Source organism: Thamnophis sirtalis, unplaced genomic scaffold (genome assembly GCF_051295495.1).
Source record: "Thamnophis sirtalis isolate CommonGarterSnake01/CBP01778 unplaced genomic scaffold, rThaSir2_p1.2 scaffold_6, whole genome shotgun sequence".
NCBI lineage: Eukaryota > Metazoa > Chordata > Lepidosauria > Squamata > Natricidae > Thamnophis > Thamnophis sirtalis.
The window spans coordinates 107,384,926-107,412,329 of record NW_028261386.1 but is presented as its reverse complement, the minus strand read 5'-3'; the positions used below and the strand labels follow the sequence as shown (position 1 = coordinate 107,412,329).

Genomic DNA, 27,404 nt, shown 5'->3' with positions numbered 1-27,404 from the left:
TTTAGATGGTGCCTGGTTCTTCAAATGATTATTGGAAATTGTTCAACGTTTTGGATTCTTCCCTAAACTATCTACATTGCTTTGTTTTTCAAGTTCCCTGTCACACTCTTCCTCACACATACACACACCTGACTCTTCAGCAAACTGTAATTCACACATGAAAAGAGGGAGGAGCAGGATATGGGGCAGCAGAGAGAAATGTTTTCAATCAACCTGAAAGAACCTCCAACAGTTACCCACCTATACAGCCAATTAAACGCTAGTTAATTCTTGAACTGAAAGTTCAGTAAGGAATAGTACATTTTAAGCTCCACTGCCTTTTTATCTGCCCAAAAGGAACTGGGAGGAGATAGCAAGAAAAGACAAAAAAAAAAGCTGACTGTGTAGATTTTGTATTGGGAGTTGATGACCATTGAATGCAGACATGGGTAACTGCTGCAGTCCTAGAGGCTATTCCACTGACAAGCAACTTAGCTTAATTCTAGAATTCAGTACAATGCTATTTCTTTTTCTTCTTTCTCTATTTCTACCTCTATATCTATATGTCTCTGTATTTTTAAGAGTGTGTAATTGAGTTATGTTTCCCCCTTACTTCTTTCCTAGAATTGTTTAAAATAAATCAAGGAAACACCTGGATCTCTACTCTTCTCCCCCCCCCCACTTTCCCTCTCTCCCTTCGTGCCCCCCCTTCAAAAAAGAGATAATTTTTCAGCCATTCATAAACTGGCAAACCAGTCCATATGTTCATTAACACATTGCCCAATTCTAGTTAATCTTCTTTTCTAGCAAGAAAGACTTTATAAGAAAAGAGGCTGAGCAGCAAATGAGTTATTCCAGATAGGTAGTAAGGGATAGGAAGCAGTCCAGAGTAGTTTTGCTCTAACCATATTGGTTCCCCTTTCTAAGGTTCTCGGACTCACTGAAGTCTAGCTGGTTGGTTCTATCCTTTATAGCACATCAGCTTCTAGATAACAAATGTATGCCTATTTATCAAAATAGAGTCAAGATAACCATTCCTCAGATGATGTTCTGTCTGAATTCAATAACCAAGTGTCCACACTATATCCAAGGTAAATCAATATGGTTATAAAAGCTAGGGTATTTGTTCAGTCATGGATCATTTACTGAGAGAGAAAGTCTCAGGAGAATGCTAATGGACATAAATAGTAACATCCTTTGAAGAAATATTTCTACTACAACTATTTTTCTATTTATAGGTAAAGGTTCCCCTTGGACATATGTACTAGTCATTCCAGACTCTAGGAGGTAGTACTCCTCTCTGTTTCAAAGCTGAAGAGCCAGCACTGTCAGAAGACGTCTCCATGGTCATGTGGCCGACATGACTAAACAGTGAAAGCACACAGAAAGCTGTTACCTTCCCATCAAAGGTGGTCCCTATTTTTCTACTTGCATTTTTTACATGCTTTCGAACTACTAGGTTGGCAGAGGCTGTGACAAGTAACGGGAGCTGAGCAAGGCTGAGCAACATTTCTATTTAAAAAAATATTCATATATTCCCTGACCTGGTATATTCTAAATGGGATGTAGCGAAATCCATTATCTTCTGCGGGATACTCCATGAGTTTCCGGTTTATAGCCCAAAACTGTTCAAATTTGTCTGAAAATAAACAGCAATTACTAGGGTTAACGAAAACAACTGCAAATATCTACATACGAAAAACAGGGAAACAGATATAAACAATTGACTACACTGTTATACTTTCATTTATTTCATATTACCTCCATATTCTTATGAATGGAAAGATCATATTGAATTTGTTAGGATGAATTATTTTTCAGCAATCAAATACTGTATATCAGGGGTGTCAAAATCGATTTCATTGAGGACCACATCAGCATTCTGTTCAATTTGGGGGTCCTGAGTGGGTGTAACCAGCTTGACATCACGTGTCGGGAGTGCGCCTGGTGGCCTGAGTGGTTTGCCAGAGAAAATGGGCTCCATTTTCAGCTGTGACAGCCTTCTGCAACCGTCTGCCAGTGAAAGTGGCGCTCGGGAGGGCCATGTGTGACCCTCCCAAACTCCATTTTCACTGGCAGAGGCACCAGTCTTTTGCTGTTTCAAGGGCATCCCCATGGGCCACATCTAAGCACCCATGGGCCCGCCCCCATGGCCTTGAGTTTGACACTGCTGTTGTATATTAAGGTATGTTCAGGCCAGTTGGAAAACCACATACTTTAAAAATATTAAAGTATTAAACACACTTCAAAATAAGTTGTTGGGATCAATTTATATTTATATTACAAATTTATTATTTGTAATAGCATATTTGCATATTTGAATTAAAATGTAAATTATTATTTTTTCTATTTTAATAGAAAAGTGAGAAATAAAAAGAAAGTTTGGGAGTGCAAAATTGCTTCAGTTTCCACAATTGACAACCTGCTTGAAGGTCAGTCAGAGCTCCTGGAAGTTTGCCAACAAATGGAGGGGAAGACAAGGCACTTATCTCAATCTTTGTCTCCCCAGTTTAGCTAAGATTTAAAGATTAGACCTCATGAGTATTAGCCTCCTAATTGTGTAATGCTGTCATTTAAAACATTAGCTAATGTTACTTTACTATCATTCTGCCTTCATACTTTTCCAGGCGCTTTAAAGTTTTATAATTGAAATTAAAACATCAGGTGTAAATGAGTGTCTTTAAACATGAATTTGCTCAAAACTCTAAAGTGGAAGAACTATAGAGGTAAAAGCTGTGTTGAGTATTGTTGAATAGTATTTTTATTTTTCTCTGATAAGTTACATTCCCCTACAAGAATGATTTCCAGTAACAATATTTTTGGTAGGCAAAAATAATCTCAGGCAACAAAATGCAGAGTGAAGCAATGGGTAACTGGAGCTAAGCCTCCATCTCATCCAGCTAAGCGTTTACTCTTTTGCACGGTAATGTTATGGCTTTGACATACATTGACATTTTAAAAAACTTAAATACTAAGCACCACATATCTGATACAGAACCCTTTTTGTTATAAATGAAAAATATTTGATAATAGTGTCAGTTCAATTTATTGATATTTTCTCATCGGTTGAATGAGAAGAAATGCAATGCAACAAATTCCACTTAGAAATAATTTCCAGAGAATCTATTGCCAGGGAAATACAAAAAACGATTGAAGCACTATGTTATTATATACCCAGTTTGCTCAAGATATATTTTCCAAATAAATAAAAACTCAAACAGGCAATTTCAACAGAAGGAAATATAATTCAACACATGATTTGGAATAAGTAGATGCAGTAGGTATTTCTATTATCAAGGGTGAAACTTTCTCTATATTACTCTAATCCTTTTGTTTTTAATGTCACCACATTTCATTTTAACAGAATTAACAAAGTGATTATCATGAAATACTGCTTCACTCTTCTTACATCAGTCTTTGTTGTGTAAACTTCCACCACTTGCATGAATTTCTCTACAAATTGAGGAAAATGGTAAAATAAAAAAGGAATTTTAATTGTGTCTAGTAAAGAGTTTTACTAGAACACTATAAGTAGAAAGACAAATGCACAATGTTTCATAGAAAAAGCAACTTGCAGATGTACCATCAGCCAGTTGCAGCAACTGCTACTTTCTTTTCTTTTTTGTGGTCATGAATATTGTTTCACAGAGGAGTTTAACATCATCCCATATATAATGAAAGCCATACTGAAAGATGCAGCATGTATTTTAAAAAGTTATCTTGGTTTCATAAGTTTTTTCTTATTTCTCTTTTACTAATGGCTCAAATACAAAATTAGCCTTTGAAAGTTTTCAAAATATTATCTGTTGGGTTCTACAGGTGCAGTTTCCAGTGACACACATTGAAACCTATACAACCAACATTTCTGGCTAACTTCTTATCTTGGATCCCCACAAAGTTCTCCCAATCAAGCCAAGCAGCATTTCTGCTCCAAATCTTGAATGTCAAAAAATCTTAAGAGAAACTGATTAAATAATACTAGCAGTGCAATCCAAAACAGTTCAACTCACTTTTTAATTATTAATATTTTCAAGTGTCCTCTTTCCACACAGCATTTTAAATACTAAGCTATTAGTGATTCTGACTATTCTAATTTTTGCTGAGATGAAAATAAATTAAATAACACATGGTTGGATAGTCTTATATAAGAAAGTTTTTATAAGAAACAGCACCTAAACCATTATCAAAAGAACAGAACTATTGATAGATAAGGTCTCTCTCCTTGTCCTGCTTTCATTGTTCCCTCTCCTCTGCAACCTGGTGTGATTTACTGTTGCTTCAAGTAATCAATACTCGCAATTATTCTTACTAATGTCAGCAGCCTACCACTAAGTTACTGCAAACCACTGCATCTCCAGATAAGAGATGTGTTGTTCAGATCAAGGTTTGCCATGATCTACCATTTCTTAAATCAAAAGTTGACAAAGGATAGCAGCTGTTAACCTGTGCATCACTTGTTACTTATTAGGACCTTGATTATAAAATGTATACAGTATCTTTCATTCCAATTATTTGAGTTCCAGAAGTACAAATAGAAACTTGAAATGTCTTACAATATTACCCCAGCCCTTAGGTTTTTTTAAGTGATTACACATAATTCGCTTAAAAGTGGCTCTTACCATTCTGCAACCCCATCCAAAGTTGCTTATGATCCTTTTTTTGCATTTCATTGATTACTTGACTCTTATGCTTTAAGGCATCTGCTTCTTTTATACAACCCATGAAATGAGCTTCAATTACTTCCTTAGAGGAGCAATGCAGAAGATCTTTTTCTGGAAAGTTCTAGAAATATAAAATTGTAATCAAAATTCAAAAAAATACTCAAAAGTAATTTAAAGAAGGAAAGGAAAGCGAGAACATTATAGGTAGTCCTTGACTAACAACCACTTTTTAAATTATTGTTCAAAGTTACAACAGCACTGAAAAAAATGATGTATGACCATTTTTCACTCTGATGACTATAGAAGCATTTCCATGGTCACATAATCAAAATTCAGATACTGGGCAACTAATAATGTGTTTATGAAAGTTGAATATCCTGGGGTCAAGTGAACACTTTTTACAACCTTCTAACAATTGTTCCAAGATACTTTTTCCAAAACGCAACTGGACTTTCTTGTTTGTTTTTTGAAAATGTTTTTCCTTCTCCTCCAAGAAGTTTCTTCAGTTCTTAAGAATTGAACTGAAGAAATTTCTTGGATAAGAGAAACATTTTCAAGGGAAAAACCCAAGAGAGTTCAGTTGCCTTTTGGAAAAAGCACCTTTGGGTCAACCATGACTTGGATGATTAAGTATCTCCATAGACATTTTACCATCTGATAAGCAAAGTCAATGGGGAAGCCAGATTCACTTAACAACTATGCTACTAACTTAACAACTGCAGTGATTCACTAAACAACTGTGGCAAGAAATATTGTAAAATGGGGCAAAGCCAATTTAACAATAGGTGTCTTGTTTGTAAATGAAAGTTTTGGGCAAAATTGTGGTGCTAAGTCGAGGACTACCTATATTAGGAAAATTTGGTAATATATCAAGACCTAATATGCTTAATGACAGAGAAATGTTGCACTTTACCAGACTTACAATTCAGCAATAAATACACTAATCCATAGCAACTAGTTTCTAATAAGGAAGAATGATTAATGATCCATGCATTCAATGGTGAGCCAACTTTTAGTATTGAAGTCAATATGCAGGACTATGGCTTATTATAGAAAGCCATGAATTGCTCAAAGTATATTAACTACATGTATCTATATGTAAGAGCCCTGGTGGCATAGTGGTTAGAATGGAGTATTGTAGCTAACTGTGCCCATAGCCTGGAATTCAATCCTGATGGGCTCAAGGTTGATTCAGCCTTCCATCTTTCCAAGGTGGGTAAAATGACAACCCAGATTGTTGGGGGCAATATGCTGATATTGTAAACTTCTCAGAGAGTGCTGTAAAGAGGGGGTCCCTAACCCCCAGGTCACAGTCTGTTGAGAACCAGGCCACACAAGCATTGGGCGAACCTGTGAAACTCCATTTGTACAGGAGCGGGTGCATATGCGCCTGCTTGTGCAGAACCATTCCGTCTCCCACCTTTTCATTCCAGAAATTAAAATGTAAATCTTGCTTCTAATACATCTTTTTGAAGTATATATTAATGAGATATATTGCTTATATACCTTAAAATGTACTGTGATATTCCATGGAAGGGTTGCATTTGAAGCATGAAGATCAAATAGTAAACCAATGGGATAGTGCCTAAAAAGCAGAGAGCACGATAATAGTAATAATCTGCATTGCAAGAATTGTAACAGAAGACAGTAACTTATTTTGTGGTGCCTAGAGCCCCTGAAAATGATAAACAAACCAAACTTAGCACATTCATTTTATTTTTAAAAAATCTAAATTCTGAAAAGATGAATGCCTAAACTCCATTTCCTATAGTTATTATACCATCACATTCCCCAAACCCTGCTAAAACGTGCAATCCCATGTTAAATAGATTAATAGTACAACACTCACCATAAAATTTTAAAACAAATAGCCTGCATTATCAGTCATGTACATCAGCTATTTAATGTTCCTTATACTCCAGTACATAATCATTGTGCACAGAATGGAGTCATAATTTTGGAAATCAGTTACAGAAAAAGATCAAATAACATCCCAGTTACACCAAATACTTTCACAATGGTTCAAAGATCAAATGCTCACATAACTATCCTGATGGCTGCTGCCAGTGGTAGTTACCCTAATGATTCTGACAAAACAATTCTAACCAGGTCATTAGCCAAATTCATTTTAGCAATAAATGCTGAACTGCCTTCTAGCAGAGTTTTGAGGAATTGGAGGTTTCCGCTCTGACTTTCAACTGTTTATTATTCGCAAACTTGGAATTGTGTTTCATATTTTTTATGGTTTAGGTCTAGGACAATAATCCAGAGTAGGAAAACATGATTTAAATTTACTGGTTTCCTAAAGTCAATTTTCTCTGATTTGAGTCCCTCTGGTGATTTTGATCTACACTATATTTAACCATCAGCCATGCTAACTAGTTCTGGTATTCGCTGATAAACTCCTGACAGGATCCAGATTCAGAAAGTATACCTTAGTTTTGCATTTAAAATTAACCACTTTTTATCCAAATTGGTCATTATGAAAAAGTGTGCTATCTGAAAAATGAAAAGAAGAATTTGCATACATTTCTCTGGTGCACCAGAAATTCTATATTTATACATACTTTGACATTCCTGGTTTGACCTTTTTAATAAACAAAAGCAGTTTGAGCAGAAAGAAGGGCCGTATGCATCCTTACCATATAACCTACTTTCTGTTACTTAGCAATAAAATTCATCTGCTTAAATCAGATAAAGTGACATCACTCTTACAGAAAATTAGGTACATTAATAAACTGCTAAGTAACCACAACTCCTCATATCATTTCCAACTATCATTTCCAATGAGATATACTAACATTGTAGGCATAACAGAAGTAAGCTGAATGATAGAGAGAAAATGAATATGACAGATATCTCCAGATAAAAATTTAGTTAGCAAATTTGACATACAATATACATGAATGCACTTCAATATATTTTTAAAGAAGAATTGAGGCAATATCTTTTTCCTATTATTTTAGAGGAAATCTTTGGGGAAACAGCAATAAGAGCAAAAACAGCTACAGCTGTACAGGTATCACTCATCTTCTAAGATAGTTTTTTCTATGACACAATAATAATACCCCAGAAACAAAGGTCTAACCACATCACACTGAGGAAAGCGCTCACTACTCACTATACTACCTTGAAAATGCTTTTTTTATCATTTGCTTTTGTGAGGAAAATGTTTTTGTCAAGATACAGCATGAACTGCATAGCTACAATATGTTACTAAGAAATCACAAGGGTTTATGTCAAGAATCTGATACTGATAGCCATAGTAAAATATCCAAGTTCTATAATTTTATAGGAAAACTACCACCAGTGCTACAGTTCTGCACCAGATTTGGATTGGGAAAAATAACTACTTCCTTATTTTATAACACCATTTTGTCAGAGACAAACTCTTTACTTAGGTTGTTTTGTTTTTCTATAAAGCAAAAATGGAATAAATTTGTGTCTTATTAGGTTTCTATCAACCACAGTAAAAAGGAGGGGTAGGGGACTTCTAGCTACTAGATTGGCTAAAATCCTGCAAGTACAGGAAAATTTGCAACAGTTTTATAGAACAGCCTAGGTTAAGAAAAGTAGAGATAAGTCCTCTACCAATAGAGGAAAAGTAAAGTAAATCAAATGGTTCTACTAAACTAATCTCCAATTCCAAAGAGTCATGTTTTTCTTTCAGAGTTTTGAGAAAGTCATCAAATGAAAACCTCCAACCCATGTCTAACCTCATGTTCGGTAAATTTTACTGATTTTACTGGTGTCAAATTTCAAGGTTGATGCTGACAAAAACTGAAAGCCATAAATATTTAAAACGATAAAGCAGGCAGATGGATTCTCTAAAGCTGCAAGGTACATTATTATACATAATATTTGCAACAGAAATCCTATTATTATTTAAAAATCTTAATTCTTAATTCTCTTAGCAAAAGAGGCCATGTAAGGCTACAATGTTAGGTTGTGTAAAAACCCTCTTCAAAAATAAGTATGTTTTTGTACTGTAAGATAATATTTTTGTACTATACAATGAAATGTTTAAATTATAGTGATGATACAGTTTCTCAGGTCATATATTTTGCATGTGATTACACAGCTGTAAACTGTAACTCTGTGGTAGCAATATTTTTCTACTAACTTTCAGGGAATTTTGAAGTTCTTAATTATTCCAGCGCTCTGTCAAACATGAGACTATTTTTTGTAATGCAGATAGAATATCAATTATCAGAAGGGAAATGTATCATGGATTTTTTAAAAAGTGAAACTGTATCACACACCAAAAAGGAATGTAGTATAACATGAATATGTGTGTAACAGAAGACTCTGAAGTCAAGAGTGATATAAAAGAGACTGTTCTTTCAGCAACAAAATGGCCGAGAGCTAGATCTAGATGTACACACCTGGCCACATCCTCAAAACTATATTGTCATTAAAACCTGCAATTATCCATAAATGTTTGTTAACAATAAGTGAACATTAACATTAATGGAAGAAACATAAGATTAGCATAACAAAACACAAGCTAGAATTCCATTCTAATTTGGGAATACAATATTCATTATGAAGCATTCACAATATTTAATAACTTCATCCTAATAAAATAGGTCATACATTTTACTTGCTTAATTTGTGCGATCAAATGGACCTACCATACACAGGAAAAGCTGAACATGGCATATATGATAGAAGTGTTATATGTAGTTATTTAGCACCATCTGCTGGTTGTGATAAACTAAAGTCTGGTATCAATACACATATCCAGTAGCCAGTTGCTAGAATGTTTCAGCTCCTTAAAGACTAAATCATCTATTTGGTAAAGAAAAACTAGTAATTCCGGGGAGGGGGGAGGGGGGGCACTCCGATCAGAAAAGAGGAGAAAAGGCGGTAGAAGAGGATCCAAATGAAGAACAGGAAGATATCATGGAAGAAACAGGGATTGAAAAAGAAAAATACTTAGAGGATTTCACTGGGTTTTACAGTGGCACACAAAAAGTAGACAAGGGGGGAAGGGTCCCCCCAAAAGAAAAAATAAACAGCAAAGATGGGAATAGTGGGGAAAGATTAGAAAAAACCTGGGGAAAGTTACCAGAACAATAAAATTAAAAGGGAGAATAAGGATTGGGAAGAAAAAAATATAGAAATTACAAAAAGAGAACATAAAAGAAGTGAAATTTCTGAGAAACCAAGAGAAAATGGTTTTAAAAGGAGGAAAGGAAGGAAAAGGATTTACTAGTAGAATAAAATGAGTTAATATTGTTAATAGTATGTAGATAATCATGATGTGAGGGAGCTATATTAACATCATTAATTGTGGCTAACTAAATAAGTGAAATGATTATTATATAAAAAATGGTTTCGAGGATATATGCTGTCTATAGGAAAATAAGATAACAGATGGAAATGAAATGATAAATTTGGTTAACTTTGGGGGCAAATAATGATATTTATGTATGAAAAAGAAAATAAATTTAAGATGGAGGACATAGAAAGGAAATAACATGGCTGAAATTGGAAATGGAAATATGATGTAAAATGAACTATGCATATACTAAAATGAACTTTGCAACACTTTGTTTATAAATTTTTTTTTACAATTTGTAACAAAAAATAAAATAATGTTGTTTTAAAAAAAGACTAAATCATTTATGCCAGGATTGCCATAAAAATATGTAAGCTTCAATATAATGTTGAACACACCATGTTTTTAAACAATATCAGGTAATATTATTATAAATTAATATAACCAAACTCATACCTGCCTTGTAATATCCTAAAATGGTAGGACAGCTCTATTAATCAATTTAAAAAAACAAATCATTCAACTGGAAACCTATTAGATTTCAATATTATGCAACTGAAGAATTTCAAAAACTTATTAAAAATAGTTAAGAGAATAAACTTCACAGACAAATGTCTATGTGAAGTAGTATACAGTAGCACAGCCAAAAAGATGATCTACAACAGACTAAAGAGATAAAAAGGGAGAAGTACCGTATATACTCGAGTATAGGCCAACCCGAATATAAGCCGACGCACCTAATTTTACCACAAAAAACTGGAAAAGTTATTGACTCGAGTATAAGCCTAGGGTGGGAAATGCAGCAGCTCCCACTGTGATGATGATGTCCCGTGCAGCCGCGGGAGCGATGTCCCGCCTCCTATGACACATGGCACAGTGATTCCTATCATTGGATCACTGTACCAGAGGAGGTGGGACATCGCTATGTGGCTGCTTGCCATAACAAGGAGGAGGTGGGACATCGTTGCAGAGCGGCAGGAGGGGGAGGAAGGGGAATCGTAAGACAGCCCTGCATTACATTAGAACGTGAGGAGGGGGGATGGTGCGGTGCACGCTGCGCGGCAAACTGACACAGAGAGAGGGGAAACTCACAGGGGCACCGGGCCATTCACGAGCGTCACCCAGCGGCATGGCCCCGCCCCTTTTTCTCCTCCATTTCGGGCAAATTTTTCACTGACTCGAGTATAAGCCGAGGAGGCTTTTTTCAGCCGAAAAAGTGGGCTGAAAAACTCGGCTTATACTTGAGTATATACGGTAGGTAAGTGGGAATAAACATATACCGTGGATATACACTATACACATCCTATTGCAATACCAGGTTTCTGAGATATAAAAAGGTAAATCACTTCACAATTTTGTTACCTTTAATACAGCATATAAGCTGTACAATTCAACTGAAAACAAATTGGAAAGTGTAAGAGGAAAGAAATAAAAAGCTTACAATGACATGATGGCATAAGTGGTCATATCTTCTGACATGTAAGAATGTGGCTGTATTCATCCATCACATTCAAACTGATGGTAAATAGTAGTCAATACGCACCTGCCATCAATTAAAGTGACTCTGATGAAATCTATTTAAGTTCAACTGTTTTAGTAGGATTTTTCTGACATTTATTCAGTTGTTTTTACAGCAAAGGCCATGGTCTTCTAAGAGCTTACAAAGCATCACAAGAATTTCTTTTGTTGGAAGGTATCAGTCAGAGAAAGGGGCAAAATATTTGCAAGATATTGATATACATTGGAACACAGTGAAGATAGTCAACAAGTGGTAAAAATAGGGCACAACTGTGACATTGCCAAGAACTGGATGAATGGATGAAAAGACAAGAAGAAAACTGGTTTGAGAGGTTGCCAAGAGGCGTTCAGCAACATTAAAAGAGCTGCAGGAATTTCTGGGGTGGGACAATAGCCTTTTTTTAACAAGCAAAACATCCAAATCTGGCTATATTTTGCAAAAACGCCTGACAAAAGCAAGTGAGAAAATGTGTTATGGTCTGATGAGATCAACACTGGAACATTTTGGCAATAATTCCAACAAGTTTGTTTTGCATAAAAACAACACTTTGCATTGTAAAATCACTTAGAGAGGGCTGATAAAGCACTGTGAAGCACTATATAAGTCTAAGAGCTATTGCTATTACCAAAAATGCATCATATCCACAGTAATGTATAGTAGTGGCAGCATTATGCTTTGGGACTGCTTTTCTTCAGCTGGAACTGGGACTTTCATCAAGGTGGATAGAATTATAAACAGTATCAATTATCAGTTAATTTTGACACAAAACCTTCAAGCTTTTGCTAAAATACTGAATAAGAGGAATTTGACTTTCAACATGACAATGACCAAAAGCATAACTCCAAATCAAAAATCGAAGTTTTGGAATGGCCCAACCAGAGTCTACACCTTAATCCAATTGAAAATCTGTAGGGTGACCTGAAGAGAATTGTACATTGGAAATACCCTTGCAATCTGATAGATTTGGAATGTTTTTGCAAGGAAAAGCAAAGATTCCTAAATCAAGATGTGACGTGCTGATAGATTTATACTCCAGAAAATTGAATGCTGTCATAAAATCAAAAGGTGCTTCAACAATGTATTAGTGTAAGGGTATGCATTTTTATGCAACCACATTATTGTAAATTTTCCCCCCTAAAAGATTTGTTTGTTTTTCAACTGAGCTGTATTGCTTACTGTGTATGTTAAAGGTGCGAGAGGTCTGATTTTTTTTACATCTCAAAAACCTGGCATTTGAAAAGGGTATACAGATTTCTACAGCCACTGTATGATTGCCAATAGCAGGCTGTTCTCCAATAATATTCCCAAAAGCTACATTAAGTCCTATCCTGCCACCCATAATTTTGAATACAGCCCCAGAAAACTGAGATAAGAAAGCTGAATCTGCCTCTTTTTCTACATCAACACAGATTCTAGGAACTATAAAGTTTCATACATAACAAAACTATAATGTATTCTTGACCTTAAGCTCTATTGATTTAACACATAAAAATATCAACAGCATATGCTCTCCCCTGTATCTGCTATTAAAACAGCAAAGTAGCTGTCGGAAAAATGTATCAAAATATTATTTTGATCACTCAGCTTTGAAATCATGCAATGAAATTATTTTATGTAAAAAGTACAATAAACTATAAGATCAAACATAGGTTTTTAATGGTGGGTCATAAAACTTATATGAAGAGCAGGTTTTATATAATAAATTAAATAATAGTATTCAAAATGGATTTTCAAAAAGATATGGAAGAGAAGACGAAAAAGAAAACTGAAATTGAAATGAATATAAAATGAGTATGCACCTCCCAATAGCATGAGCAGAAATTGATAGAAAGAAAAAAGATGTGGAAACTGCTTAGAACGCAAGAGGGGAAAAAAATAATTTTGGACAGTCTCTTAAAAGCAGGTAGTGTTTAACTATGAGTAAATACGAATAAGGATGTTTAATGACATTATGTGAAATGGGATGTGAATAAGTAGAACAATGCATATATGAAAATGATAACTCCAGAAGTGAGTATGAGAGAACAATGTTGTGTAAAATGTGCACAGAAGAAAAATATGGCTGCCAAACTTACAGGCAAGAGCAAGGACTGTTTACAATTAAAACAGGAAGAAAAGTTGGAAAGTGATTTTGATGGACATATAAAATTGCACTGAAAGTGCATGAAAAGCATAGAACCTCTAACAGAATGAGTATAATTATAAATAAAATCTGTGAAATAACTGCCAAGTTAATATCCAGGAAGAAACAGAGGAGTGGAAACCATAAATGTTGTGAGAATGTTCAAAACTATTAAGATGTAGATGATGTTCCTTGCTGCATTGCTCATATTACACCTAATGGGATCAAATATTTTAGGATATCTTGCAACTGTATCTTCTCCCTTACTTGCCAAATGTACAATACAATAATTAAGATACATGCAAATGTTTTAAGTCAGGAAGAGACTATAGGAACATGATTTCTGTTCTGCCCTACCTCTTCCTTGCTAAAATACTAATTACTTGGCATGTGTATTAATAATTAAGTACCATATTTAAATGTGCTTAAAGCTAAACAATTCTAAACTCTTCAAATTCTAATTGACATTAGCCAAGATTCTTGTTTAATCACAATCATTACTACTCCGTTATTGATATGTTTACAGTTGTTATATCCTAAAAAATATGGGTATGTAGTAGCAGAAGAAATACTGATAAGCATTTTCTTCTTTAGTCTGTGCCAGTGGTTCATCAACCAGGATTCAAATCTAAGATAGCGTAACCAAAATTTGAACTAAACAAACATTCATTTAATCAGAAATCGTCATCAGTACAACAGCTTACTCAAGCAGGTTCCATGTGTGCCAAAATAAAAGAAAGACTGATGCAAATAATCTCATCAATCACTCCTGAATTAAGCAATGGGAGAATTATCTCTGCAAAATTTTATAAATAATAGATAAATGTTAAAACTTTAAATCCCTAAACCGGTATCAGCAATCTGTGGCTCCAGAGCAACATGCGGCTCTTTGGGACTTTTAACTGCGGCTCCCGTTCCCATTACTAGCTGGCCCCGCCCCTCACCCTCCTATCAGTTCCTCTTCGCCTGGCTTGAGAAGGTAAGGGCAATGGCGGGGGATGGAGAAGCGGCCGGGCTGATTCTCCTGCGCCTCACTCTTGCTGGGTCTTCTTCCAGCCCTTGTTGGTGCTGGGCTTGCCTCAGTCACTTGGGAAGATGCGCAACCTACTCTCTGCTCCGAGACACTGGCCTGACCCGGCCGTGACTGGGAATGGAGAAGAGGAGACGGCAGAAAGGAGGACAGGCCCACAACACCCAGCTGCTGCTTTAAGAAGCTCAGGACGCAAAAAGGGAGCTGGCCCCACCCATCCTGGGGGTCAGATTCGAGAAAGCCGGAGTGCCCTCGCCAAAAACGCTTGCCCGTCAGCTGGTCTCTCTCTCTCTCTCTCATGTGTGTGTGTGTGTGTGTATCTCACACTCTCTGTCTCACTATCTCCTCTCTCTTGGAAAGCCAAAGCTGGGTCAAGACAGCTCTCCTTGGGGCTCTTCGCTACTCCTTTTCTTTCTTCTTTTTGGAAACCTGGGCTGGCTCAGAAATGAGTGTGAGCCGTGATAGAGGCTTCCCTCCTCCTCCCCTCCCTCATTCTCCTTTCGCGATCCACTGACCAGCTGTGGCGGGGCTGGGAAGGTGCACACAAGTGGGGAGACCCTCCTCAAGCGAGCAGCCACCTGTCCCACCTGCACTTTTGCTGCCCAGCCACTCGGATAAGGGTCTCCCCGCTCATGTGCACCCTCCCACCCCCGCCACAGCCAGCCAGGATGTCGCAAGAGGAGGAGGAGGGGGTCACACAAAGGGAAGCCTCCACTGTGGCTCATGCTCATTCTTCAGATAGCCCAGATTTCCAAAAAGTTGCCAAGAAGAAAGGCGTAGCAAAGAGCACAAAGGAGAGCTCTCTGGGTTGTCCCAGCCTTGGCTTTCCAAAACAGTGAGGAGAGAGAGGAAAATACACACACACAGAGACATACAGAGTGACACAGAGAGAGGGAGATACAGAGAGAGGAGGTAACAGAGTGGGAGGGAGACATAGAGAGATACAGGGGAGGGAAAGAGAGGGGGGTTGCGGTTCCCAGTGGTTTTTTAACAACTGGTTCTCTGACCTAATGATCAGCTGGGTAAGTGTGGCTAAGGGGTCATGTGAGTGGGAGTGAGTGATGTCGAGTTGGCCATTTATTTGATTGTGAAAATGTTAAATGGCTGCCAGAAAATCCAACTTTATACAGCATTGATGGGAATTTTTCACTGTATTTAAGATTGACAACTTGTAGAAAATATGCATTCAAAAACTTAACTCACCATTTCAAAGGGGTACCTTCATTTTCAAACCATATTTCTCCGATGTCCTCTCGTCTCATAACCTTTTGAAAATGTTTTTTCACTTTGTCAGTTACAAGTGTCAGGTAGCTTATCCTAGGTAAAAGCAGCTGAAAAACAAAGTTTGAAATTGGATTTTGCATATTTTGTGAACAGATTTCAAACAGAATGTATGGCTTTAATTCAAAATTTTTATAATTTAAATTAAAATGTACACTATAAACTATACATGCACTATATTGGATTACCAGAAAGATAGAGGAATTCTTCCTATTCCACCATTATAAGACGTTGATAAAACAATACGGCATTATTATCTATGGAGATTCTCAATCATCCAGGTCATGGCTGTCCCAAAGGTGCTTTTTCAGAGCTGAAGAATAAGAAGCGAAATATCTTCAAAGAAAAAACAAAAAATCTAGTTGCCACTTGAAAAAGCACCTTTGGAACAATAAAGTATTATTGTTCTTTCAATCCCACAAATACAAGGTTAAGGAATTACAAATAAGCATGTTACACTTTACGGGGCAGGAAAAAAGAATGCCTTTTTATGTTACAAAACACAATAAAATTTCTTCTGATTCCAGATAATTAAACATTAATTTCAGTATATAGTATGTGATTTTAAAAAACATACTGCACCATAATAGACTGAAACCACAGAAGTGAGCTTTATTAAGTTTTAGGGGACTGACATTCAAGCAATTAGATTGAAAATTGTGGTCATAAAAGTTAAGGAGACAATCTACAATTACTTGCATACTAATTACAGATTCAGGCAAACCTTCATAGACAGAATAAAAACTTCATAAGCAATGTATTCCATTACAAATGAAATTTGGACATACAGGAAAATGTTACTTACAATAATCATGAATTGTAGGTAAAGGTAAAGATTCCCCTCGCACATATGTGCTAGTCGTTCCTGACTCTAGAGGGTGGTGCTCATCTCCGTTTCAAGGCCAAAGAGCCAGCACTATCCAAAGACGTCTCCGTGGTCATGTGGCTGGCATGACTAAATGCCAAAGGCGCACGGAACACTGTTACCTTCCCACCAAAGATGGTGCCTATTTTTCTACTTGCATTTTTACGTGCTTTCAAACTGCTAGGTTGGCAGAAGCTGGGACTTGTTACACGGTGCTAGGGATTTGAACTGCCGACCTTTCTGATCGACAAGCTCAGCATCTTAGCCACTGAGCCACCGCGTCCCTTCATGAATTGTAAGACATCAGTAAAATTTACATTTTATTAATGAATGCCTGTAAGTAATACAGAAAATAAAACATCCCACATCACTATACTGCTATCGAAAAAAAGAAAAGATTAAGAGAACAGAATGAAAAGACAAAAATAATCAATAACTTTCTCAGGCCAACTCAAAACTTACAAAATGGTGTATAAATGGTTTTGTTTCTCAGAACTCTTCACCAGGTAAGATAGTAAGTGAACAGTTCTTAGGAAGTCAGAAACCTGAAGACTGAATCATAAATTACTGAATAATTCTCTGGGTTGATACATCACACTAAGCCAGGAATATCAAACTCAAGGCCCGGGGTCCGGATCCACAGGGTGCTTAGATCTGGCCCATGCGGCGAACCGTAAACAGCAAAGGAGAGGCCCACGGTAACTCTGCCAGCAAAAATAGAGCTCATGGAGTCCGTGCAAAGCCCATGTGGGCTCCGTTTTATCCCTCTGCAACCGAAAATGGAGCACGGGGGGGGGGGATATGTGGCCTGCCTGGGCTCCATTTTTGGCTGTGACAGTCTCCTGAAGGCCTCTGCCAGTGAAAACGGAGGCCTGGGGAGGCATCACGTTCCGTTTTCACTGGCTGAGGGCTGCAGGACGCCATCGCAGTTGAAAATGGAGCCGTGATGAGTGACATCAAACTGGCCACACCCACCTTGGCATGACTCCAATCCCTCCCCCTGCCCCCTGAAATTCAACACAACCCTGATGTGGCCCTCAATGAAATTGAGTTTGACACCCTTGCACTAGGCCAAAAATAAGCCACAATATGACTTTGTATGATGTGTGAACCCAGCCACAATAATCTTCAATTATAGTCTTTGATGGAGTTATAGACTTACATAGTATGGTTCCGCTTCTCTTTCGGTACTCTCATCTTGATTCAACATAAAACAGGTTGGTATTCTTCCAAACCACACATCTCTGAGTACATCTTTGTCATCTGTCATTCTTCCAGGAAGTGCAGAAACACATCTAGGCTAAATTATTCCTTAGATAACCCACTACAAACAAAAAACAAAGACTTGGCTTTTAAACCCACATGATTATCTGAATCATATCACCCTTTTAGTATAGGATTTTCTTCTTGAATTTTCAAATTATGGTTAGTTGAAAAAAGTATTACTATCTTCGCATTGCATAGCTTCCTAATGTGTGATGATATTCTTTATGAATTGATAACCTATGCTCTGAATTTTTTTAGTTAAAAACAATAAACTTGTATAATAAATCAAATGTAGTCTAAATGCTGTTGTGATGAGATTTCTTCTAACCCATTTTTATGCTTCAGCAAATGGTAGCTTTGAAGACAAAAAGCAATTTTACTAGGGGTGCAACTAGAAGGGAACAACTGCACAGGAAAAGTATGCACATTAAAATCAAGAGATCTGTAAATTCTTCTTAAAGCTAGAGATAGAGATTTGCTTTAAATAATGAGCAGCTTACCAAGTCCATTCTAACTTCTCAGTACACCATCAAATAAATAAACAAAAATGGCAGCATGCTTTAACTTTAACACAAATCTGTAACTGCCTAATAGGAGGGCTTTATTTACAAAATTCTCTAAAAAAATATCCTCATTTTACCAATCTCAGGATAGAAGGCCAAGTCAACTTAAGCTGATCAGAATGTAATTCCTGGCAGTGAGTTTTTGAGTGGCAATAGTGGCACCAGGGTTGAAGTTGTTTAAGGTGTCTTTGTGTGTGTGCGCGTGTGTGCGTATGTGTATGTGACATGCCAACAGAGTCAGTTTTGCCATTTTCTGGATTTTTGACATGCCGAGCCCAAAAGATTTGTCATCTCATGCACACATTCTCACACACACACACTCTTTTGGGAGTGGGCATCTGAATTTCATTTTTAATGTGTGCCAAAAAAAAGTGTCAATAACACTTAACTTTTCTTATCAAACCTTTTGCCAATCAATCAAGCAAGCAAGCAATGGTGGCGCAGTGGTTAGAGTGCAGTATTGCAGGCTAACTCTGCCCATTGCCAGGAGTTCAATTCTGACCTGCTCAGGATTGACTCAGCCTTCTATCCTTCAGAGGTCGGTAAAATTAGAACCTAGATTGTTGGGAAATATGCTGACTCTGTAAACTGCCTAGAGAGGGCTGTAAAGCACTGTGAAGCCATATATATGTCTAATTGCTATTGCTATCACTGTTCTAGACTTTGTGGAGGCAGCTACAAGTCATCCAGTAGCACTGAGATTCTGGAAACAGGATGAAGTTTCAACTCTTTTCCTTGTTTTGGGGAGAGATTAACAGGAAAACTGAGAACAGAAAGCATCTGAGAAGAAAATAGTTCCTTTCCTCAAGCTCAACTCTCCAAACTCTGCTATTTAGTTCACGAAGTATACCTCTGAATCTCAGAAGCAGGATCCACAAACTGATTAGCAGGTATTAAACAAACCTAACAAGCAATTTCTCTCTCTCTCTCTCTCTCACACACACACACACACACAAAACAACTGCATTAGCTTTCCCCAACTAAAGCATTCGCCGGCTGACAAAAGTGCAGACTTTTATACAAGTAGTTCTCGACTTACAACAGTTTGTTTAGTGACAGTTCAAAGTTACAGCATTGAAAAAAGTGACTTATGACCATTTTTCAATTACCACCTTTGCAGCATCCCCATGATCATGTGATCAACATTTAGATGCTTGACAACTGGTTCATCCTGATGACCATTGCTGTGTCCCAAGGTCACGTGATCACCTTTTGATAAGCAAAGTCAATGGGGAAGCCAGATGGGATTTAACAACCGGGTTATCGACTTATCAAATGCAGCAACTGACTTAACAACTGTGGCAAGAAAGGTCATAAAATGGGGCAAAACTCATTTAAACAAACGTCTCACTTAACCAAAAAACGTTTGGACCCAATTGTGGATGTAAGTCGAGGACTATCGTACTCTGGAGTTTCCTGCCCACAGGAAACTGTAGTGAATGCTTGGAACTTGTCCAAATAGTCTGGAGGGCGGCAATGGACGATTTATATTATGGCAGACAATCAAGCTTACTTAAGATGGGAGAGGGGCAGGGAGGCGGCCACCTGGCCTTCTCCAACTTTGGATCTCATAAACCTGGAACTCACCAAATAGCCACGCTAGTTGTAGCTTATAGGATTTAATAGTTAGCACTGGTTAATTCACCAGGTGTCCAATGAGCATCATGGGGAAACGCCATGCAAAGGTTAAGCCGCATGCAATCTCTTGAAGCAACAGAGCCTTGGAAACCCATCCCAGTGTTTCCCAAATTAATGGGGGGGGGGGGGGCGACGACTCTTAAGGAACGAATTTGCCGTGCCTTTATGCCGTGAAGATAATCAAGGTTGACTCAGCCTTTCCTCCTTCCCAGGTGGGTAAAATGAGGACCCAGATGGTTGGGGGTAATAGGCTGACTCTGCAAACCGCTTAAACAGGGCTGTGAAAGCATTATGAAGCGGTATATAAGTCTAAGTGCTACTGCTATAATGCCGGGGCAAGGAAGCGCGCGTATGCAATGCATTTCCCTTGTACAATTAAAGCGCAACCTGCAGCGCCGCAGGGAAAGCCCCGCGGAAGAGGAGGAGGAGGAGAAGGAAAGGGGCGCGAGGAAAAGGCAGACCAGAACTCTTCCTCTCGCGGCGGAGGGGGGGGGGAGAGTGAAGGTTCCTCCATGCGACACACACACACACACACCGCCGCATATGCCGCTCGGACGCCCCGAGACCAAGAGAGGGAAGAGGCAACGCAATCGTTACCTACCAGTCGGTTTCCGTCTCCAGCCGCGCCTCCCGCCCCCTACCTCTGCGCCCTTCCGCTGGCCGCTCTCTCACTCGCACCTCTCCACAACGCGCAAACTCCACTCCACCTCGCCCCGCCCACCAAGGAGGCCTTCCTTTTAAAGACGCCGAGTCTTGAGGGAATCACGTGACTCGGCTGGAGTCTTCCAAACTCCCAGGCCAGAGAGAAGCCCCGGCCGGTGCGATTGTTTTGGTTTCTGTTGCAACCCGGAAGTGCTGGATCATCATAGAGACTACAGAAAAAGAAACGTCCTCGCGAGCTGAAGTTCGGCTGTAATGGATGCGGCCCTCTAGGGGGCAGTATATTCCCCAGATTTTTACATTTTACGGATGGCCTGGCAAATGATTCTACGGCGCCAAAGAAACTAACCCTCCCAGCCTACTTTGCCAATCAGCCATGGGAGCCATCCGGAGTTGCTGGAAGTTGAAGTTCCGCAAATTTGCAGGCGGTGTAGAGCAGTGTTTCTCAACCTTGGCTACTTTAAGGTGTGTAGACTTCAACTCCCAGAATTCCCATTTACTGAGGGGATGTTGGGAACTTGAAGTCTGCACATCTTAAAGCTGCCAAAATTGAGAAACAGTAATGTAGCAGTTTGAATTGCAGCCTCTTTTGTAGAACCAGGAAAAATAAAGTATGCTAATTTGGCTACAGGGAAATTTTAAAACTCCTGTTAAGTCATCATTCGCTATACGATCAAAGAAAATAACAAAGCAATTTATTAGGAAGGTGGATTGGGCTATTCTACATGTATTCATTGAAATGATTTATTGTCTCCAGGAGCTTACACTGTTTAAAATGTAATGACAGCTAAATATCAGACCCGCAAACTTTCTAAAATGAAAGGCCCTGCGGAAAAAGGAGTTAAGGCCTAAGTGGGAATAACTCCTATCAACTTAATATGTTGCATGAAGCCAGCCTTGATGATCTGTAAATCATACTGTATAATTTAGTGATAGAACCTTGCGGATTTATTTCAGTCATCAAGCCATGATTAAGTAAACTGTGGCTTAGCTTGCTGTATATGTATTTGTGTATATGTATATAGTGGTGTTATTGAAAAACGTAATAGCCACAGGTAAGAGAAAAGTAAAGAAAGCACATTTAATGAACTGTAGCTATTAAAAGACTATTGGGCAAGTTGCAGCTTCAATCAGTTTTGAAGCAGCCAGATAGTTATGCGCAATTCCAAAGGAAATACATTTGCATTGCTTTGAACATAGATATAATTAGACATTCAAGGTGGGGTTCTGTGAGAATGACAAGCTTGGGTGAAACTCAACATAACCAAAAACTAGATAAACTGGTTTCCAGTATAATAAATAAGGCAGAATCTTGTACAATAGCAGACAAGTTGAACAACTAAAAAGGAAAAAGTATGTAATACAATACATTATTGCAGATGATAAACCTTCAGATGATAAATCAGGAAGAATTCCCACTGGGAAGTCAAACAAAGTCTTCTATGAAAATCCTTTTCTTAAAATATATGTATGGTCTGGCAATTAATTTTTCACATAGATTCTTTGCACATTCCACATTTTCCGACTTCCGGTGGGGCAGTAGGTCCGTTTTTCACCCTCCCCAAGCTCCAGAGGCTTTCTAGGAGTCTGGGGAGGGCGAAAAACAGCACAACACGCAAACTGGAAGTTCAGGAACATTTCCAGGTTGCCCGTTGGCCTGTTTTTCTCCCTCCGAAGGCTTCAGGAGCTTCCATTCCCGAACTTCTGGTTTGCGTGTTAGGCAGTTTTTCACCCTCCAAAGGCTTCAGGAAAGCCTCCGGAGAGTGAAAAATGGCCGAAAATCAACGCTGAAAATTAGCTGGCTGGAGCTGACAGGACAACACCTTGCGTGCCCTCAGAAATGGTTCCGCGTGCCACCTGTGGCACACATGCCATAGGTTTCCCATCACGGGTCTATGAGGTCATGAAGAGTCAGACATGACTTACCACTGGGGTGTCAAACTCGTTTTCATTGAGGGTCGCATCAGGGTTGTGATTGACCTTGGGGGAGCCAGGGGGAGCGTGACCATCTTGACATCACTTGTGTCAGGAGCACCTGTGGTGGCCTGAGTGCATCTGCCAGCAAAAACGGGCTCCCAATGTCAGTTTTTGGCTGGGACGGCCTTCTGCAACCCTCTGCCAGCAAATATGTGTCCCTCCATTTTTGCTGGCAGGTGGGTGCAGGAGGCCGTCACAGCCAAAAACGGAGATTGGGAGCCCATTTTTGCTGGCAGATGCACCACGGACCAGTCCTGCACTGTTTCTAGTGCGGCCTCGCAGGCCAGATCTAAGAACTCTAGAGGCCGGATCCGGGCCAGGAGACTTGGGTTTGACACCCCTGACTTAGCAACAGAGCAACAAAAAGCTTCCTTAAAGGATCCTTCTTTAGCCATTACAATTTTTATTTGAGTAAAGAGGTTTTTAAAAAATACTGATCTTTGAACACACTTTTATTTCTCAGGATCAGACAGGTTACAGTATATTCAAAATACAAAATAAAACCTTATTTTAAAATGAATTATTTAAAAAGAGGCAAAAAATAAGCATGATAAATCTTGCAGTTTACTGTGAAATAAAACAGTGTGATAGAGAACTACAACCTCTTTAAGAGAGCCAGAACCTGGCTGCTACAATAAAAAGGATTATAGCACACAGCTGTTTTTCTGCTATTCTGTGACGCAAAGCAGAGGTTCATAGTCAGAGGATGTAGTTGATCAGGTAGTTCATTCTTTAGTATTTGTTTTGAAAGCAAAATACCATTCTCTAGTCCTTCTTTCCAAAAATGCTTCTTCGCCCTCTCACCCTCACTCCACAATCTTGAGTATTTATACATGCTAAAAAATAATGGCTGCAGCCTGATGCTTTCTTTCAAACTGATTGTCTCCCCCACCCCCAAGTAAAAAGGAAAAGATAAACTGACTTACAAACTAAATATTTTTTAAAAAAAATAAGGAAAAATTATGGGCCAGAGAGTGATTTCCTGTGGCTGAGCAACTTCTGCTAATTGAACTATTTGCAGTTTTAAACCAATCAGTAGTTTAGCATCGTATGTTAACTCAGCCAATATAACTTAGTGAAATGAATGAATCTGGCCAAATAGTATAGCAATGTTTTTTAACTTTCTTAATATTATTTCAAGAATCAGATTGCAATTGAAATTTTATTCTATCATAATTCATACAATGTACAAATAAGTTCTAAATAATTCGATTATTTTGAGTAAAACTGAACTGTATTTGTTGCACTTTAGTACAAAAGAAAGTGGCCAGATTAAATAAGGGACTACAGTAATTAAAAAAAAAGATATTACTTCCATACTGTAAGTTTATTCGTACAGAATTTTGCATAAATATAGTAGTTGTCCCATGAGTACCATACAGTATGCTCTTGCAAACTTATTTTGACACCACTAGGTGTCGTAGTGCTTCTATCACTTCTGTAACTTTTCTCATATGAGAAAAGGTATTGCAAGTTCAAAAACATTTAAGGAAAATTTCATTTAATAAACAGTTGCTTGACAATTCATTAACCAAAATGTTCCAAGAGGGCCCTTATTTTTCCAGGTTTAAAAAAATAAGACAGCGTCTTATTTTTAAGTTTTTAAGTAGATGTCTCCACAGATTGACTACTATACTTGTTTAAAATAATACCCCATAAAATCCCAAACAAAAATACCAAAAATATTAGTCCTCCCCTTCCCCTCGTATTACTGCGTGTCGCTGCCATGCCATCTGGATTTTGGTGGCTGACTGAAAAAAATGTAATCACTGGCTAGAAATGTTTACTACCTTAACTATGATTTATTGAGTAAGCCACAGTGATAAAATTACATATCACATTAAATATCATACAAACATGATGTATGATTCCAATCAAATTCTCTGTTGGAGAAAGTTGCAATATTTCAAATAGCCATTGTATTATTGACTAACAGTGCCAGTTGCATAATGCAAATTCCATTACAAGTTCTTAAAATTTAAATGATGCATGCCATTAAAGCAAAACAAAAAGGAAACTCTTAACATCTGTCTCCCTCTGCTGCATTCCTCCTACCTGCTGCAAAATACGAAAACCAGAAAGGCATTTCCCTCTTTCTGCTTTGCCAGTCTATGGCAAGTAAAACCTCTATGGTTGAATTCTATATTCCAACCTTGGACATAATGGTGGGAGGAAGTAATGAGATGTGCATCATAACATTCTAGCACAAAGGCTGTTCTTTTTATATTTGCAACATCATATTGTAAAAATGTATATAAGAAGTGGAATTTGCAGTATGATATCATGATATGCATTTTATCATGATGATTGAAACTATGATTTCAACCAGTGATGTGCGGTGAGGTTTAGGGTTGGTGAGGCAGAAGCGCGGCGGCGGTGAGAAGCAGCGTCCCTGCCACTGTCCCCGACAGAGGCATCTTGTGTTTATGTCAGCCATAGACGTGAGATGCCTCTGTCGGACACAGCGGCGGGGACGGAGGAGGTGGGGGCGAGGCGGCAGCCGGCGAAGAAAGGGGAGAGGAGGAGGAGGAAAGGGAGAGGGGAGCAGGATGGGGCTCCCGGTGGGGGGCAGAGGAGAAAGGGAAGGGGGGCACAGCAGGCAAAAGAAAGCACCAGCCTGCCAGCAGAGGTGGGTAAAAGACCTGCCTTTGCTGGTGGGCTACCCCTCTCTTCTCAAACAAGCTGCCCTCCCTATCTCTCCCCCTTCCCTCTTCTCTCATACAAACTCTCTCTCAAATTGAGAGTTTGAGTTAAGAAACAAACACACTCACACACACACTCACACACATGGACACGCAAATTACTTACAATAAAAAATTACTTACAAATTACAATAATTTTGAATTCGTCCCTCCGTCCGACCCACATACCTTTTCCTGTGTCACAGAGGATTTCAACTCTCCTCTTGTCTGCCATGATGAAAATGTAAAAAATGTAAAAAGAAAAAGGCAAAAGCTGCTGCTGCCAGAGCCTCCAATGGATGACTCTGCTTAACTGTTTAAAAAAAGCCTCTAAAAAAGTGCCCTCTGCAGGAGGAGGCGAGAGAACCACGTGCCTCCTTTGCATAAGGAATTTTTTGCCTTTTAACCCTTGCTTAACTCTGCTCAAGTGATCATAAAGATAATCTAAAGGAGGCACGTGGTTCTCTCGCCTCCTCCTGCAGTTAAGCACTAAGCAGAGTCATCCACTGTGACTCTGGCAGCAACTACCTCAGCCTTTTCCCTTTTAATTTTCTTTTCTTTTCATGATGACAGTGGTGAGGCCCTGCCTCTCCTGACTGCACGTCCCTGATTTCAACCAATGAGTAGGTTGCACATCCCTACTCTTATTTAATTATCTAATGTAATTTTGTACTTAATTTGATACCGTATATTTTACTATTAATAACATTTTTTAGTATTATATGTAAACTGCTTACAGTATAAGGAGTATAAATCTCATATATAAACTTAACCATGCTTCCACAATGAATTGCAGTTAAGCTTAATGTTACCATACTTATAAAAGGATCTAGTGGTAGAAAGCTGATAATATATCTTGAACCCCCAATGGTTATTGAAATGCATCAGATTAATCTCATGTTAAAATTGTTGTGGTTTGTGGCTTAGTTACGTTAGGAAAAAACATGAGAACATCTAGGGATGATTTAAAACTGCCTCAGTTTAGGGCGTAATAGGTTGCCAGGATAAGTTTGTACCATGGCTTGATACAACTGTACAAAGGCCTACAATTGCAGGAAAAAATGAATATTATTGCTCAGATGTTTTCTTTCCTATACATCGGAGATACATTTTAATATATATGACATTTTAATACATATGACCAGCATTGGAACCTGCAAGTCCATACTGTTTTTAATATTGCTAACAAAAGATTCCTGCAAGTATGACAGCATTTCCAATAAACCAGATTTTCATCTGTGCTTCAGCTACACATTTATTTTTAAAAATCCATCAAGCATATTAAACTTATCCTAGAAGAAGAAATGACGTTAATGAATAACCAAATTATTTGAAATTATAGCATGGTTGAAAACTTACACAACTGCTCCAACCAGTTCTACCTATGTAATGGACAGGCATCAGTAGCACCATACAGCCTACTCGATTGCAAATACTATATTGCTAGTGTTTGCTCAGCTCGGCTCCTTGAAGTAATAAAACTACTATTTTCACTGGCATACATGATGAGGTGAATGGACTGAATTATCATCATTAGATTTATTTTAATGCACTGTTATCAGAAACAATATTATACAGTATATACTCAATCTTGTTTGGTCTTATAATATACTCAGAAGCATTTACTTATTTACTCTCATAGGTAAGCTTGGATAAAGCTCAGCAAAAAATAGTAATGTACACAATTTTATTTCTAGCATCTGTTGTAGTTAATATTGCTCAAGCCATATGTTTGGACTGGATTTGGCATTCTTGTCCACTTATCAAGTCCTTTCCAAGGACTAGGATAGGGAGATGTTATTGTTTAATAATATTATAGATATCAAGGATGTCTAATTAAAGATGCCTTTTGCAAATGACTGGTTATTTTGTCAGTGC

The 27,404-nt window shown here is 38.1% G+C and overlaps 1 protein-coding gene across 5 annotated transcripts in view; it reads right to left on the bottom strand.

Annotated features, from left to right (window-relative positions):
- The window catches only part of ATG5 (autophagy related 5), a 38,604-nt gene extending 17,664 nt beyond the window's left edge, over nucleotides 1–20,940 (bottom strand). For 3 of the 5 annotated variants that reach the window (XR_015697077.1, XM_087718698.1, XM_087718699.1), the window contains exons 1-6: nucleotides 20,810–20,940; nucleotides 17,904–18,065; nucleotides 15,799–15,926; nucleotides 6,147–6,225; nucleotides 4,599–4,761; nucleotides 1,524–1,618 (exon numbers count right to left, since the gene is read on the bottom strand). Coding sequence is in view for 3 of the 5 variants with exons in the window: in XM_087718698.1 (XP_087574824.1) it covers nucleotides 1,524–1,618; nucleotides 4,599–4,761; nucleotides 6,147–6,225; nucleotides 15,799–15,926; nucleotides 17,904–18,011 (573 nt within the window). In the remaining 2 variants the exon portion in view is untranslated. The remainder of the gene's footprint in view (nucleotides 1–1,523; nucleotides 1,619–4,598; nucleotides 4,762–6,146; nucleotides 6,226–15,798; nucleotides 15,927–17,903; nucleotides 18,066–20,809) is intronic. The other 2 variants (XM_087718697.1, XR_015697078.1) reach the window with 2 other exon arrangements.
- Nucleotides 20,941–27,404: the final 6,464 nt, after the last annotated feature.